Source organism: Mchenga conophoros, linkage group LG23 (genome assembly GCF_057382185.1).
Source record: "Mchenga conophoros isolate Kocher_MC1m ecotype Shallow Benthic linkage group LG23, M_conophoros_male_GT1.1, whole genome shotgun sequence".
Lineage (NCBI taxonomy): Eukaryota > Metazoa > Chordata > Actinopteri > Cichliformes > Cichlidae > Mchenga > Mchenga conophoros.
The window spans coordinates 1457280-1472284 of NC_140547.1; the positions used below are offsets into that span (position 1 = coordinate 1457280).

The window sequence follows — 15005 nt, forward strand, 5'->3', positions numbered from 1 at the left end:
TGGTCTTTTTCTGCTGGGAACCAAAACCTGACAGATGAAAACAAAAACAGAAAGCTGCCTAATCAGCAGCCTCCCTCATGTCAGGAGGAGCACCTACTGTGGTAGACTGGGGCACTGGGGGTTTCGGAAAAGGGGGCCCAGCGCAGGTGTGTCTGCACACAGCCCAGTCTGGCTGAGGCCTCAGCGCCACCCCACAGCATACACAGCCGTCTCCTCCTACCCCACCTCGTCCCATCTGTAGCACATTTGATAGATTTTATCCTCAAGGTCGTCTCCCTGTCTGAGCACAAATCCCCAGTCCGAGGCCCAGTGTACCCACAAACAAATGAGAGTGGCATCTGTATGGGGCGCCGTTTGTAAAGTGAAACATGCTGAAATTAATGGCAACATTTTTCCACATTTAGCTCAAAACAAGTCATTTTTCACAACATTTAGTAAAAATATTTGTAACTTTTCATATTTAAAACAGAATTTTAAATGTTAAATCTAAATATTATATTTAAATCTAAATGTTAAATCTAAATGTTTAGGCTAACATGCAAATTTATTGCACGGATCAGCGGAAATACCAAAATAAAAGCTTTCCGAAAACCTCCGGTGCCAAAGTGTGCCGGTAGTGGTCAGACACGTTCTCACTCCCAAAGCTAATAATTTTCGCTAGGTGACAAATTGTCAACATTTTATGCTTTCGGGTACCCAACACGTTCCTAAATTACGGTAACGGAAAAAGGAGAGCACGTGAGAACCGTTTGGACTCAATCTACACGGTCGTTCATTTTCTAAAAATCGCTTTGGAAAACACTATTTTACTTCATTTAACTGCTAGTAAAGGTTAGGAATAAGGTTATAGTTAGATAAGGTTAGGTTTAGGGCTGGAACACATGGCTGGAACGTCTATTATGGCGGGACCGTCATTCCACTGGAATTCAGCCATAACCCGGCCATGAAAAAGCACGTCCGGCGATTTAGCTGAAAACATCGGAAGATCCGTTTTGTCGGCCATCCAAAGGTTTAGCAGTAGTGCACTCTTAGCAGCTGCAGTCTCCACTTCACAATCGCTGCAGCACATGTCCAGCAAAATCGCTGGACATGCTCGTAGGCAAGAAGTGAAGCAGCACATGGCGGGAAGAAGTGAGGAGGAGAACAGACACAATTTTGCACCGGAGGTTTTCGGGAAGCTTTTATTTTGGTATTTCCGTTGATCCGTACAATAAATTTGCATATTAGCCTAAACATTTAGGTTTAACATTTAGCATTTAGATTTAACATTTAGCATTTAGATTTAACATTTAACATTTAGATTTAACATTTAACATTTGGATTTAACATTTAGATTTAATATTTAACATTTAGATTTAATATTTAACATTTGGATTTAACATTTAGCATTTGGATTTAACATTTAACATTTAGATTTAATATTTAACATTTAGATTTAATATTTAACATTTGCTTAGGCTGCTGCCCCCGCGACCCGGCCTCGGATAAAGCGGATGAAGATGGATGGATGGATTTAACATTTGATGAAAAGTTACAAATATTTTACTAAATGTTGTAAAAAATTACTCGAAAAAATATGTTTTTGTAAGGTTTTGAGCTAAATGTGGAAAAATGTTGCCGTTAATTTCAGCATGTTTCACTTTACAAACGGCGCCCCATAAATCTGAGCCAACTGCAACTTCCTGCCGCATTTACTTCTAGATTTGAAGGAAAAAAATCACCAGATTGTGAAACAGCGTCTTTTTCCTACGAGAGTTACAGAGGAAGGCTAACGTTTTCGTTTTGTGTAAACTTGGTACCATCGAATGTTGGAAACAAAAAACTAAACTTGTTTTTGTTATTTTACACTTTATGCTACTTTCCAAGGCTGACCCCCCCCCCCCCCCAAATATGACTGACCCCAATGCTAGCTTAGCTGTAGCTAAGCTAGCATTGCCCAAAACCACGGACTGGATGAGAGCATGGATGGACCAGGAATACTTTACAGAGTAATATTTTACTTTCTACTTCTACTCCACCATATTTATTACTGTAAAGCTTTAGTTACTCGTTATTTTTCAGACACAGTACATTGTTAGATCCTTTTATCCTTACATAGCAATACGTAAACAGTTCATGCGAATCATAAGTCAAAATTTCGAGCCTTTGTTATTTATGTGTGGGTTTCTGCTTTTTAACACGTGTCTGTGTTGATATTGTGTCTATATTGTGTACATTTGGTACGTTCAGCTTCATTTTCTGGTCTGGAGGTTGACGTTTTGGTCCACCGGTTGACTTGTTAGCTTACTTTAGCTTGCAGACTGGACAAAGTGGGAAACGACTAGCTTAGTGAAGATAACAAACCTGCTGTGTTTACACTTTGGTTCAAAATGAATGAATAAATGAGAGACGTGTTAATAAATAAGCTTTAACTTAAGCTAGCAGTTTCCCTTTGTGATTTGGTTTTTTTGCTAGGCTAATCTAAAGTAGTCCCCTATTAAATTGTATTAGTTCATCTCTTTGTTTTGGCAAGTTGATAATAATCTCTCTCCCTGGATAGTTAACAATGAAATCTGCTGTTTTGTGGCCAACAAGCTTGTCTTGCCTGCTTCAAGCCTCAAAGCCACCAGTAATACCAGCAGCCGCACTCCCACTGGGAGATCCCGAATCACTAAAAGGAGAAGGAGCAAAGAAACAAGAAATTAAGCCTCCCAGCAGCAGCACTACCTGAGCTCCTTACATCAAAGGCTGAAACCAGCCGGGAAGGAAAAACCTCCCTGCTCAGCGCTGCCAGGTTCAGCGCTTTAACCCACATGTTGACGCTGGCAGCAGAGAGACGGAGGGCGATAGGTGGCTGCAGGGAAGGACGTGTGGCTGCAATTCATATGTGCATATGCACGGAAACAGACCAAAAGCAGAAAGGTTATGTCTGTCTGGGTGATCTTGTGGAACTCTTACTGTAGGTGAAAGTGTCCTTCTAGATGTTTTCTGTACTAAACCCACAACACAGCTTTGTGTGTGTGTGTGTGTGTGTGTGTGTGTGTGTGTGTGTGTGTGTGTGCGCTCAGAGAGGAACCCTCATTAGGCTGTTAAGACTGAGGAAGAGCCACAGACACAACACAACCACACAGTCAGACGGGTGCTGCCGAGGGAAACAGTAACGGCAAAATGAAAGCACACAAACTTCCACGACACCTGTGTAGACGAGAGATTATGAGATTGTAATCAGCGCGCCTCACATCAGAAGACACGGTGTGGAAAAGAAAAGTTGTTCTACAAAAATGCACGTTTACCAAATTCAGGCTTTTTGACAGATTTGTTTCGTGCAACTTGTTTTTCTGCCACAGAACGATGAAAACTACTGTCATGGTTTTAACACCAGCCTTTATCAACACTCACACAGGCTTCCCATGTCTGATCTAAGAAATACATAAAACTAAATGAACGCTAATAGCTGGGAAATGAAACCATAAAAACAAACAATCACTAAAAAACACATTGAAGGGCTTTATTGACTGGTGGAGGTTCCGCTATAAAATGTATAAATTCTGCAGCTCCGAGGCCTGGAGCTGAGTGTGTGTGTTCAAGGCAGTGAGTCAGTTTATAAGCTTAATAAGTGCAGCTTTCTGCGCTCCCATTAGCTCATTAACGTTACAGCACATTCAAAGCATTGGCAGAAAGGAGGAGGAGGGTGGTGGTGGTGCTGGTGGGAGGGGGGAGAAAAATCCCGCTTAACCTCTTTTGCTCCCTCAAAGGAAGTGCATGGAAAAAAGAAAAGAGAGAATGAAATAAAAAGCTCCTTCATCTCTGTAGGCAACCCAAATCCTCGCCGAGGCTGCGGCCAAAAGCCAAATTAAAAAGACCGGAGTGTTGGGATGTTTGACAGGCGCAGCCCTGAGCTGAGCGGCCGGAGGTTGTCCCGCCATTTGTCCCCGTGCTCTCCGGCTTTTAGGGGCTTCACACCAATTAAAAGAAAAACGAGCGCACACACGTTTTTCGTGTCTCCGTGAGGACTTTTGCTGACGCATTCCCAGCTAATTCCAACCTTAACCCAGAACCGAGTCACAGATATCAATCAGCCCTTTGAAGGGTGTGAAGCTTTTGTTTGAGCTCAAGCAGCTTTCGTTTTAATTTCGGCGGCTCAGGAGTTATTGTTGGCGTCAAGGTTTATAAAGCGCTTGTAAAATATGTAATGGCCAAAATAAAAGCCACAATTCATCGGCCGTGCAACACGACAACCATACTGCAACACAAAGTAAACCTCAGATACAGATTTTGATAAGAAAACATCGTCATAGACCCACCAGCAGAGTCCAAAATCAACTGGACAGTAGCACCATCGCTGCCAGAGCGCAGCGTGATCTGTGAATCACCCTGGAAGAAATATCCAGTGAGCAGCAGCTCTGGCTGAGAATCCACACATCACAACCAGGCTGCAGGAGAGCATCTCTCATCACACGGCAAACCTTTAAGCAGATGTGCCACAGCAGCAGAAGACCACACTGGGTCCTGTCAGCTAGGAACAGGAATCTGAGCTACAGATCACAAAAACGCTTCCTGATCTGATGAGTCCTGGTTTCCGTAGCAACATTTGGATGGTGCGGTCAGAATCTGATTAGAAAGATTGGATCCATCCTGCCTGTTTTATTGGTTCATGTTGCTGGTGATGATGTAATAATTGGGGGGGGTTAAGCATCATTTACACACTACCTGACTACTGTTGGTAACCGTGTCTGTCCCTTTATGAACTCACCGGATGTCATTCCAACAGATTAGTAGAGAACAGGAGATTTGCATCTGTGTGATGCTGTTGAGTCAACTGGTCCAAAATCTCTGAGAAATGTTTCCAGCACCTTGTTGAACCTTTGATTCAAAGCATTTCCAGGGGCACAAAGGGTCCAACACGTTACCAGCGACTAACAAAATAAAATAACGAGTAATCAAATGACTGGAGAGTTTATATCAGAAAGTAACTGCAGGGTTAGAAGCTGTGCTCACTGTCGTTTGCTTTTCTCCTTCTGCTGGAAGCTGACTGGAAACAGTCATTTGAAATGAAGTCTGAAATGCGTGACCCATTAACACCCATGAAGAAAGTAGCTTTTGCTGGTAGCGCGTGGCCATTAAATCACTCAGTGCTTCTGCAGCCGTCGATGCTTATCTGCACTTGTAAATGAACTTTGTAGAGTTTGAAAGGGAAGTATATAAATTAGGGTGAAAAGTGAAGCAGTTGTGTTTTGTAGCTTTTTTTTAAAGGATTGCTGGTTAAGCCCCTGTAATGAGCACCCTATTAGGAAATGGCACTGAATTAAGCTAAATTTACTAAACATGTGTGAGTGCAGGCAGTCCAACACTATTTTCAGCTCATCCCTGTGGGAAAAGACTCCAGGAAGGAACCCATTCAGCTTTCCTGGGTCAGAGGTTAAAAGCGCCCTCAACAGGCGTCACAGGAGATACATTTTCTGACTTTAGGAACTTCACACGTCTCGGTCCCTGCTGAACTTTGGTTTTCTACGTAGCCTCCGGTCTCGTTCGGCCGTCGGGGTAAAACCATAATGAACATGGGAAACCGCACCAAGGATGAAGTCATGCGCTGCCGTTTCGGTTCAAAAGCGGCACCGCGCGCTCGCAGGGCTGATCACACGGCCAAGAGCATTAGCGAAGGCCTGAGAATGGAGGCGCAAACAGCTGTGATTAAACTGAGGGATGACGATCCTCTGCTGAGACACAGCCTCATTTGGTCTCCCGGTGGCCTGCATACCTTGGCTTCCAGCAGGCGAAATGCCCCCCAGGGATCCTAAAATACACAGCAGGCCAGGTCTCAGCAGCAGGCTGGGAGGGGAAGAGAGGAAGGGCTAGGGGCAGAGCTGCAGCCTCACAGACCTCAAACAAGAGTCAGGCTGACAAGAGCAACTTTAACCTGTGAGAAACGTTCAGACTTGAAGCTGCTGTCAGGCTAAATTAAGGAGGAACAAAAGCTGACAACGCACAGACTCACACACGATCGCCGTGTGCTTTCCCCTCCGCAGCCAGCGGCTCTTATTTAGCTTTACTTCATCCTTGGGGCACTCCTAAATGAGTAGCAGGTTTAATTTGGGAATCACCGCTCGCTCGGGCCACCGGGGTCACAGAGGTCATTGTGTGCGTTGATACTCAAAGCTCGTGACTGACGCACACTGGCCGTGTGATGCCACTGCATTAGTTAGTTCCACACTGACAAGAGGACGCCTTCAGGCATCTATCAGGAAAACGCACTCTGGACTCACAATGACAACGACGGAGGGAAATTAAATTATTTTATTTCTCTCTTGAATCAGATGACATTTTAGTGATACTACGCACAACACGTGAGCCGTCAAACAGGACGTGAACAAACAGGATCACCTGACGCAGGAAACCGACTATAACAGGGCTGACGACGCTGGCTCTGACCCTTAACGACGTTTAAACATTTAAGTGATAAACACCAGTGCGAGTTTACCGAGCTGCTTTCAGTGAACAGCTGGTGTTGCTTTACTTTAAAGAACATCACCCTGTGGTTTGTGATTTTGGTCATCACTACGTTGTTGTTTTTTGGACTGGAAGCCACCACATGTGAGAGCAAACTTCACTGGAGGTGAATCACAGACACAGGCCTGCAGCTGCCTGTCACACATTCACCTCGGCCCGACTTTAAGCCTCAGCAAAGTTTAAACAAGTGAGGTAAGAAAGAAAAGAAACAGTAAAGTTGTCAAAAAGGTCAAGATGAAACTGGTTCTAGTAGCAGGCTGTTAATGTGCTTACTTCTTCTGTAATGCTGCATTTTAACATGCGAGTCTGTGGGTAAATGACTCAATCTGGGAGTGGGCCTCAAGTGGCCACTGGTGGAACTGCAGTTTTTGACTCTTCTTCATTTTTCAGCCCCTCAGGTCAGAACTGGATGTGTAGAAACATGACCAAGCATAAAAATGTACAGCATGTTTCTATCTGCTTACAGCCACATCACAGTATGATGTTTAAATCAAATATACTAAACTGGGGATTTAAGGTAAAGCATTAGCAAACGATGGCACATTTGTTACAAACTGAGTTACAGCTGACGGCGACGGTCCATGAACGCCTTTCAGTGTGCACGGGTACTAAACAGATGCTCCACCAAAGACGAGTGTGTGTGTTTGTAGTTTCACTTGGTGACAAAGTGCATACATGTGTTGATTGGCTCGCAGCCGTCCTGATGAGGGTTAAAATAGTTAAGGCTCAGGTCCTGCCGTCCGTGCATTAAGACTTTGCTGTTGCTCCCAGCAGATTCTGCTGTGTCAAAAAAGAGAATTCTGGCGCTTCGAGTCGTGATTTAAACTTTAATGTGGAGGAGAAAGATTTCAGTTTCAAAAGTGTAAAGTGACAGTCCGTGAAACTGATTTGTTTTGGTGCTGACAGCTACTGATCTGTATCGCTGTAGCTCTACGGAGGCCTGTGAAGACTCTGCTCTTGTAAACACGGGAGCGTGTCGGGACTAAGAGTTCAGAGGATGATCACGGTCATCATCTGAGTCTGGGGAAGATTCTGATGAAGAGGATCATGCTGATAAAGGTGAAGGAGACTAGGATGAGCATCAGCCACAGCAGCCAGTTCACAGACTTCTTCGTGTGCTGCTCCAACCGCTCGGACTCCGTCTTCAGCTTCTCGAAGTTCAGGTCCGCCTGACGCATGGACTGGCTCAGAGTCTGGAGGCAGAGGGAGACGTCGCCGATATAAACATCAAAACCACAGACAAACAAGCCCGCTGACGGGAACACTCGGAGTCTTTATGCACAGTGTGGCTCCAAAGGCTGTTAGCTGGCCTATACTGCCCCCTTGTGGCCAGAATCAGTTAAACTCCTCCAAGTTTCTCAAAGAGAGGCAGAAATAGCTCTAGAGGTTGCACAACTTTTTTTCTTTCTAACAAATAAATAAATAAATCTTAAAATAAATGATTTCAAAGATTTAATAAATGTAAATACTGCCAGCACGAGAGGAGGGAAAAAAGGATCTTCAATAAAAATATCACAATTAGCACTTTGTCACCTTTTTATGATGCCCTGAATTCGTTAAGTGTGGGCTTCACTCATGGAAAACTATTTTTTATTTAAGCTGGTTCGAGTTTTCCCGATAAGCAGTTAAAACAAGTTTTGTTATGGACCAAGTTTTTTCCAAGTTTCCATCATAAGACTCAGATTTGGGCCGGTTGGCGGCCACATCAGGTCCTTCAGCACAAATCTTCTTATTAACGTAACTAAAGGTTTGGAAAGGGCAGCTTTTAGCTTTGATCCCCAGCTGCTGAGAGACTCTGCAGGAGGACCTGGGAGCAGCTGGAAGCCCGCCTCTTTCTTCTTCAGGCTCTGGGCGTGCTCACATGAAACATCATGTGACTCCTCTGCACAAAACGATCCCTACGAGTGTTCCCTACTGCAATCAGGGAAGCTAGCGGATAATTATGATAAAAATCTATGTCAAACATTTAAAAAAAGCCCAAAAGCTGTTCTTCTTAATAGATTTATTCTGAGTGCGCTTTTAGTGCTGCTGCTTATTTGTAGCATTACAGCTTAAACGTTGCTCCTGTCCTGCAACCTGATGCAGCAGCTGCAATTCCAGCAGCGTAAAAGAGATTCGGCAGCAGATTAGAGACAGTTTTTGGCTTAACAGCCTACCTACACAAAATGTATATGGGTACAGCAGAGGGTCTATACTGCACTAAATGGCTGTTGTAAATAATAAGTCAGTGGAAATCTGGCCCTTCCAGCATCCTCTGCTCCCACAGAGATTTTCATCACAAGTGATCTCTGTGATTTAGTAAAAAGAAAGGTCCTTCTGACCATTAACCTCCCCTCATAGCACACCCCTCTGCTTGGGCTTTGTATACTCTGACTTCACTTTATTTGGATTTAATTTCTCACTTTCAGCTTGTATTTATATTGGGCAGGATGCATGATCACCCTGAAACAACTTGAGGAAAGTGGCCAAACCTCAGCTAATCATTCCCATATCTTTTACCGACCCAACCATCATAAAAGTTTGTTCCCAGAGTCAGAAGTGAATCAGGAAGAAAGGCTTTGAATGTGTCGCCCCCGTGTCCTACAGAAATCGACAGAAGCAGCTCAAAGTGTCAGAACTGGTCACGATCGGCGAGTTTAATATATATTTAAATGAGAACTGTGCTGGTTGTGCTTCACCTCGACACAGCTAAAGTTCCAGAATCATCTGCACATTCAGGACGCTTCTCTTTAGCCCACTGTGTGTTTTCTGCTGTTAAGTGTGGGAGCTGACTTCCTGTTTAGCTTCAGCGCCACACTGACTCACTGTTCTGACCATATGTTCCCACAGTCTTCCCATTTTGCTCCTGAGTTTAGACACAGCTGACTGGGAGCAAACAACATGTGTTGCATTTCCTTCTTGGAGGACTCGCACTGTTTCGGCTGAACGCGCTGCAGCTTGGGGGCGTGCTTTGGCTCGATTAGCCAGGTGCAAGAGCTCGTTGTGGTCTGAAAAGCGTCTATTTGAACTGCTAACTATTTTGTGCGTTTAGATTTGTGCATGCATTCGGTTTAGAGATGCAAATTAAAAGGTGAATTTTTTCAACTTCTTCATCTGGAAACAAATCTGCCATTAAACTTTTTTTTTCCACAAACACAGACTCAAAAACAGTTTTGCATCAAATCTGTGAGTTATTTATTCCATATATCTGTCCGCTTACCTGGTTGTCTTGTTTGATGATGTTCTGCGCAGCCAAAGTGTTGTTCTTCAGATTTCTGGCCAGGTTCAGCATGTCTTCAGCCAGCTTCTCCTGCAGGTTGTGGTGATGCTGCAGGACGGCGTCCAGCTCTGCGGCAGACTGACGCTCGTCCAGAGGAAAACATCTGCGCAGAGGTGACACAGGTTGAAGCTTTTACACCCAAAAACAAGTCCAACACACGAGATCATTTAGAAAAGCTCGACTTTACCTTCGGTTCCTCAAGTCTCCGTCTAACGTGAGAAGAGAAAAGAAAAATAAAATCACCTCGTCTTAAAAACAAACAAATACAATCCTATCGAAATATAATTCGTCATATTTCCATCTGATGTTATTAAATCCAAGAGGCCGAGTACTTCGTACCTTTTCCCGACGACCCCTGCAGTGACAGAAAAGAACATTTATGAGTTCAAGACAAAATGTGGGAAACGTTTTATTTAGATGTTTCTACCACACTGTGGTAGTTTAGGAGGCGCGCTGCAGTTCGTACAAAGAGGTCACGTCTGCAGTACGGTCAGAGCGTCCTACCGTGCCGAGCAGCTCGTCCCTCATCTCTCCCGTGCACCGCGCCTTCGTCTGCGTGTGGACTTTTTTAGTGACAGACATCCTCTCGTTGGCCATCGTGGCCGTCCGACCGGGGGCGAGGAACTGATTAGCTAAAGCTTTTTCTGTTGGTGAAGACTGAAGCAGAGCGGGAGGGACAGGAAGTCAGAAAACTCAAAGCTTCACTTCAAAATAAAGAAAACACAGTTGTGTCGTGTTAAAAACAGGAAAAACTGACCAGCTTCTCTGCTTCTAGAGTTCCTTTCAGAAAGTTGACTTTTCTCGTGTATTCAGCCAGGACCTCTGGTGTTGGTTTGCTGCAAGGACACACAACCGCTTACTGACAAAGCTTTGTGTTATTAAGCTGCAACGAGCAGATCAAACATCTGCGCTCATAACACGTAAGCCTGATGTGACCTGTTAGAAGATATACTCTTTTCCCTAAACACCAAACATGTTTAAAATAGGTTCTTAGTAATATATGTACATTTCAGGCAAAAAAAGAAAACACTGAGACAGAAAAGTGGAGGCTGGTGTTACCTCGGGCTTTTCCTCAGAGCCACCAGCATCTCTTCCAGGGCGCCCACATACTGGAGGAGACCAAACAGAAACAGTGATGCTGCTCACATGCTCTCGTTCATCTCATCAATCACATCTTTATTTCAAAGTAACAAATGTTAAATAAACATCCGTATATCATAGACTACACTGGGCCAAATAACAGAGTTTAACTGACGAGGTTCTTGTAAAAGTAGGCTGAGTTTCTTACAGAGGGTGGGTCACAAAGCCACACAGAAGCCACTGAGACCAGCTTAGGATGACTGATGACAGCACACACTCACTGCTGCAGGTGGACACTAGTGTAGTCTTCATCGACACACACACACACAGATAATGCGGAAAAACAGCTGTGACGCTGCAGAGACGGTTCCTGAGAAAAGCAAATGACTCTGTGCAGTAAACAGCATCAAGTGGAGGCTCCTTAAATTTATCTTTAATAGTTCCTGTTTGTAGCAAAGCATCGTTGAGGTTACACTAACACACACACTGAACACACCTTCAGTTTGCAGCTGTTAGAAAATAAGTCACGGCAAAATGCACCGTATCTCAAACTCCCACCAACGCCCAGTGGTTGCTGATCTCCACCAACCAGTCAAGCTGCAGTTTCCAGCCACGCTGGCACGGATGAGTCAAATTGTTGATTTGGTGACGTCTGCTGTCACAGCGAGTCGGCTCACTGAGAGAAACAAAACAGACTCTCACCACATCAGACCAAGTGTGCATGTGGTCTAATGACAAATGTAATAAGGAGGAAGCAGTGCAAGATGAACGTGTTTGACAGCTGTCAGAGTCGCACTGACTGTTCTTACTTTAGTTACTCTAACCTTTCATTTACTCTAAAAGTAAAAACCATGCAGCTGATTGGTTCATCCTGCTGGTTCAGATTAAAGGGTCTTCACTGCTCAGCTGTAGGGAGCCACTCGGTACAGCGTGACACGAGGTCACTGAGAAGAGGCGTCTTGATTTATTCAGTCCCAAGTGGCCTGGCGACGCCTGTTACTCGTTTGCGTTAAAGCTACAGGTCACACGTTTAACTCAGCGACTGTTCCTTTAAAGCTGCTTATTGTTCATTCTTGGGTGTAAAAAATATTAAACCTCATAAACTAAATTAAAGCTTTCAGTGGAATTTAAACAGGCAAATGCTCTGAATTTAACCAAACACGTGTGTGTCAAAGATAAAAGCTGCACTTTGTTGTAAGACCACTTTGCGCCACAAGAGGGTGCAGTGCAGTGTGTCACCGTAACCTGTGTATTTTAAATCAGCGGTCCCCAACCCCCGGGCCTCGGACCGGTACCGGTCCGTGAGTTGTTTGGTACCGGGCCGCGAGAGTTGAGGCTCGGGTGTGAAATGTGTGGTTTTCAGGGTTTTTATCGTTAACTTGGTAACACGTGTGTTATGAATAAATCTTCTTTTTTTCGGTACCGGTACTAGTTTTATTTTGTTGTATTTATCCGCGACACCTTAAAGGCCGGTCCGTGAAAATATTGTCGGGCATAAACCGGTCCATGGCGCAGAAAAGGTTGGAGAGCGCTGTTTTATATGACAGCCTGGCAAAAGACGAGATCTCACGAGGCTCTTTACTAAAAAGAAAACTGTTAGCAGTGCTGCCCCCTGGTGGTCAAAGTTTTAGTAACAAAAGTTAGCCGTAATTTCCCATCACCGAACAACCACAATCGTCCATGAAAACGGTGGTACAAATCTCTACGTTACAGAAGTGTCACATCACGACATCGATCATATAGCAACTCTATGCATTTGTGTTTCCTAGCACATAAGCCGCACAGAGAGCCGCGTAATTAATTGAAAATAAATCAAAACTGATGTTCTGAACTCTCAACAGATGTGATCTGGTCCATGTCATCTTTGTTTTAAATTTAAATTCTGTTAACATTTCACCCAATGAGAGTTCACACAGTAACGTGTCTCCATGACATGAAGCATGATGTAAAAAGACCTCAACACAGTTTCAGCGTCCAAACGTAATACCACCAATCTGTTTCAACAGCTGGAGCACAATCACAATATCGCAGCTTTACAGCCGAGCGCATTTACAGGTCAAACCCTGCCAGCAAACTGTCGGGGCAAGAACAAGTACATAAAGGAAACTCCTTCGTTAATGTTAATCGAGGTAAAATGTTCAATTGTTTTGATTTGAGGCCCCGCCCAAGCATATCTGAGTACGAGAGCAGTGTGAGGACTTAATGAGGGAGCTACTCAACAACCTCACTGCTCTGCAAAACATGAAAGAGCTGTTCCTGATGAAAATGGCAACAACAAACATGTTTCACCACTAGAGGCACAAATACTCCGAAGGAGGAGACGCCAGGAGCTGGTGTCTCGGGTTGGAATCCAGTGTGGGGCCTTTCTGTGTGGAGTTTACACAGCACAAAGACATGCATCTGTGGTTAACTGGTGATTCTAAATCGGGCCAGTCCCCTCACCCATCAGCTCTAAGATCTCCACTGCCTACTGGTTAAGACTCAGAGATCAGATTAGTTAGACAGGGAGTCGATCCAGACTTCCTGTACTGGGGGTGCTGGTTCCACAGATCAACAGTGTGGGTGTGAGTGGTTATCTGTCTCTCCATGTAAGCCCTGTGACACACCTCACCTGGCCAGGATGTACCCTCCCCCTCATCCTTTGACAGTTAAGGTTAGCCCCCCCCCCTGAGGAATATTGATGGATTGTGCAGATACTTAAGAATTACAAGTTTAAGTTACTTTAGTTTAACAAAAACTAAAACTACACTTCCAGAGAAAACTCGACCCAGAGTATCTCACTGCAACTCTGCGGCTTTCAAAGGAGTGAGGAGGAAAGGAGGTCATTTATGTGAAAAGGGAAAGTCCATCTCTGAACCGAGGAGGGGGCCTAAGAGCACGTCTTTCACTTTCTTACAATGCTGTGATTGCAGCCATTCCCCTGTGACCTCTGAATGGTTCTCATGCCCACCATCAATGAGTATGACAACAGTATATTGAAGATCATGAAACTTGGCTGGTGCTAGTTTTGGCTGATATGCAAATGTTTAAAAGGCTGGGAAACTGCAGTGAGCTGAGAATGAGGAAGTCACAGGTGAGTGATGAAATGTTTCTCCCACTGAAAACAAACAGATGAACAGAAACAGCTTTCTGGGACTAGCTAGAGCACCTGTGTGCTTACATTTGACTTTTGCTGTGTCACTGCTGCTTAGTCACACTTTAAGGTCACCAGCTCACTGGAAAGGAAGAAAGGATGGCTGGATGGATGTCCTTCACCCAACATGATGCGCACTATTTTCCATAGCATAATAAATATTGTCGCAAATATTTCTCTGAAATATCGCGATGTAATTTAAAGGCTGCATCACACCCCGCTGGTGCGCATAAGCTGAGTCTGCAGCTCCTGACTAGGTTAACTGTCTATGAGGCAGCAGGGGTTGGACGGCTGGAGGAAAACTCGGGTTGCAGCTGATTCTCAGCCGATCGTTCTTATTAAAAAAAGAAGAAGCTATAAATAAATACAGTTACTGTTAAAGATATGAACACATGGAGGATCTTCTGTGAGGAACATGGGTGAAAGGAAAGCTTCGGAAACGAGATTAAACACTAAAATACAGCAAATCTGCTGCAGCAGACTCGCCGTGTGTCGCTACAGTGACATCTCGGCTGTGATTGAACCTGTGCCTGAGGGGCGAACAGCTTAAATGTGCCTCCCGACAAAAACAGAAAGCGGTTTGCGCGACGACGTGGCTAACAGCGGCTCACAACAACAACAGTCAGGCTAACGTCATCACGACACGGTCGTTACAGCCGCTCCGAGCCGTGCCGGGTTACCTTTTCAAGCCTCCACTCCGTCTCTCCCCGTTTCTCCGACGCCAAAGACTCACAGCGAGACAATAACCTGATGAAATTGATTTCTAGTCTGGAAGCCATGTTTGGTTTGAAGCCGACACAGCGGCGCAGCAGTTTGACGTCAAGCCGAGCGGCGCAGACGTTATGGGCGGAGCGTCGCCCCGCCTCTTTTTTTTTACGTTGTCAATGAAAATTTTACTTTAAAAAGCTAGACTTATAATAATAATAATAATGATAATAATAATAATAATACATTAATTATTATATTAATTATATTAATAATAATAATCTCGCCAGATCCCAAAGTTTTATCTTAATCGATTTCTCTCTATTCGAGAGAAATAAAATA

General features: G+C 44.3%; 1 protein-coding gene across 1 annotated transcript; it reads right to left on the reverse strand.

The window, feature by feature from the left end:
• Positions 1–5922: 5922 nt before the first annotated feature.
• On the reverse strand, positions 5923–14797 carry use1 (unconventional SNARE in the ER 1 homolog (S. cerevisiae)). The gene is made up of 8 exons (XM_085265283.1): positions 14639–14797; positions 10805–10854; positions 10503–10581; positions 10250–10402; positions 10085–10100; positions 9933–9954; positions 9686–9848; positions 5923–7679 (listed from the first exon to the last, which is right to left on the reverse strand). The coding sequence occupies exons 1-8, from the start codon at positions 14735–14737 to the stop codon at positions 7497–7499; spliced, it is 765 nt and encodes a 254-aa protein (XP_085121409.1). The 5' UTR covers positions 14738–14797; the 3' UTR covers positions 5923–7496.
• Between the last annotated feature and the right edge of the window lie 208 nt (positions 14798–15005).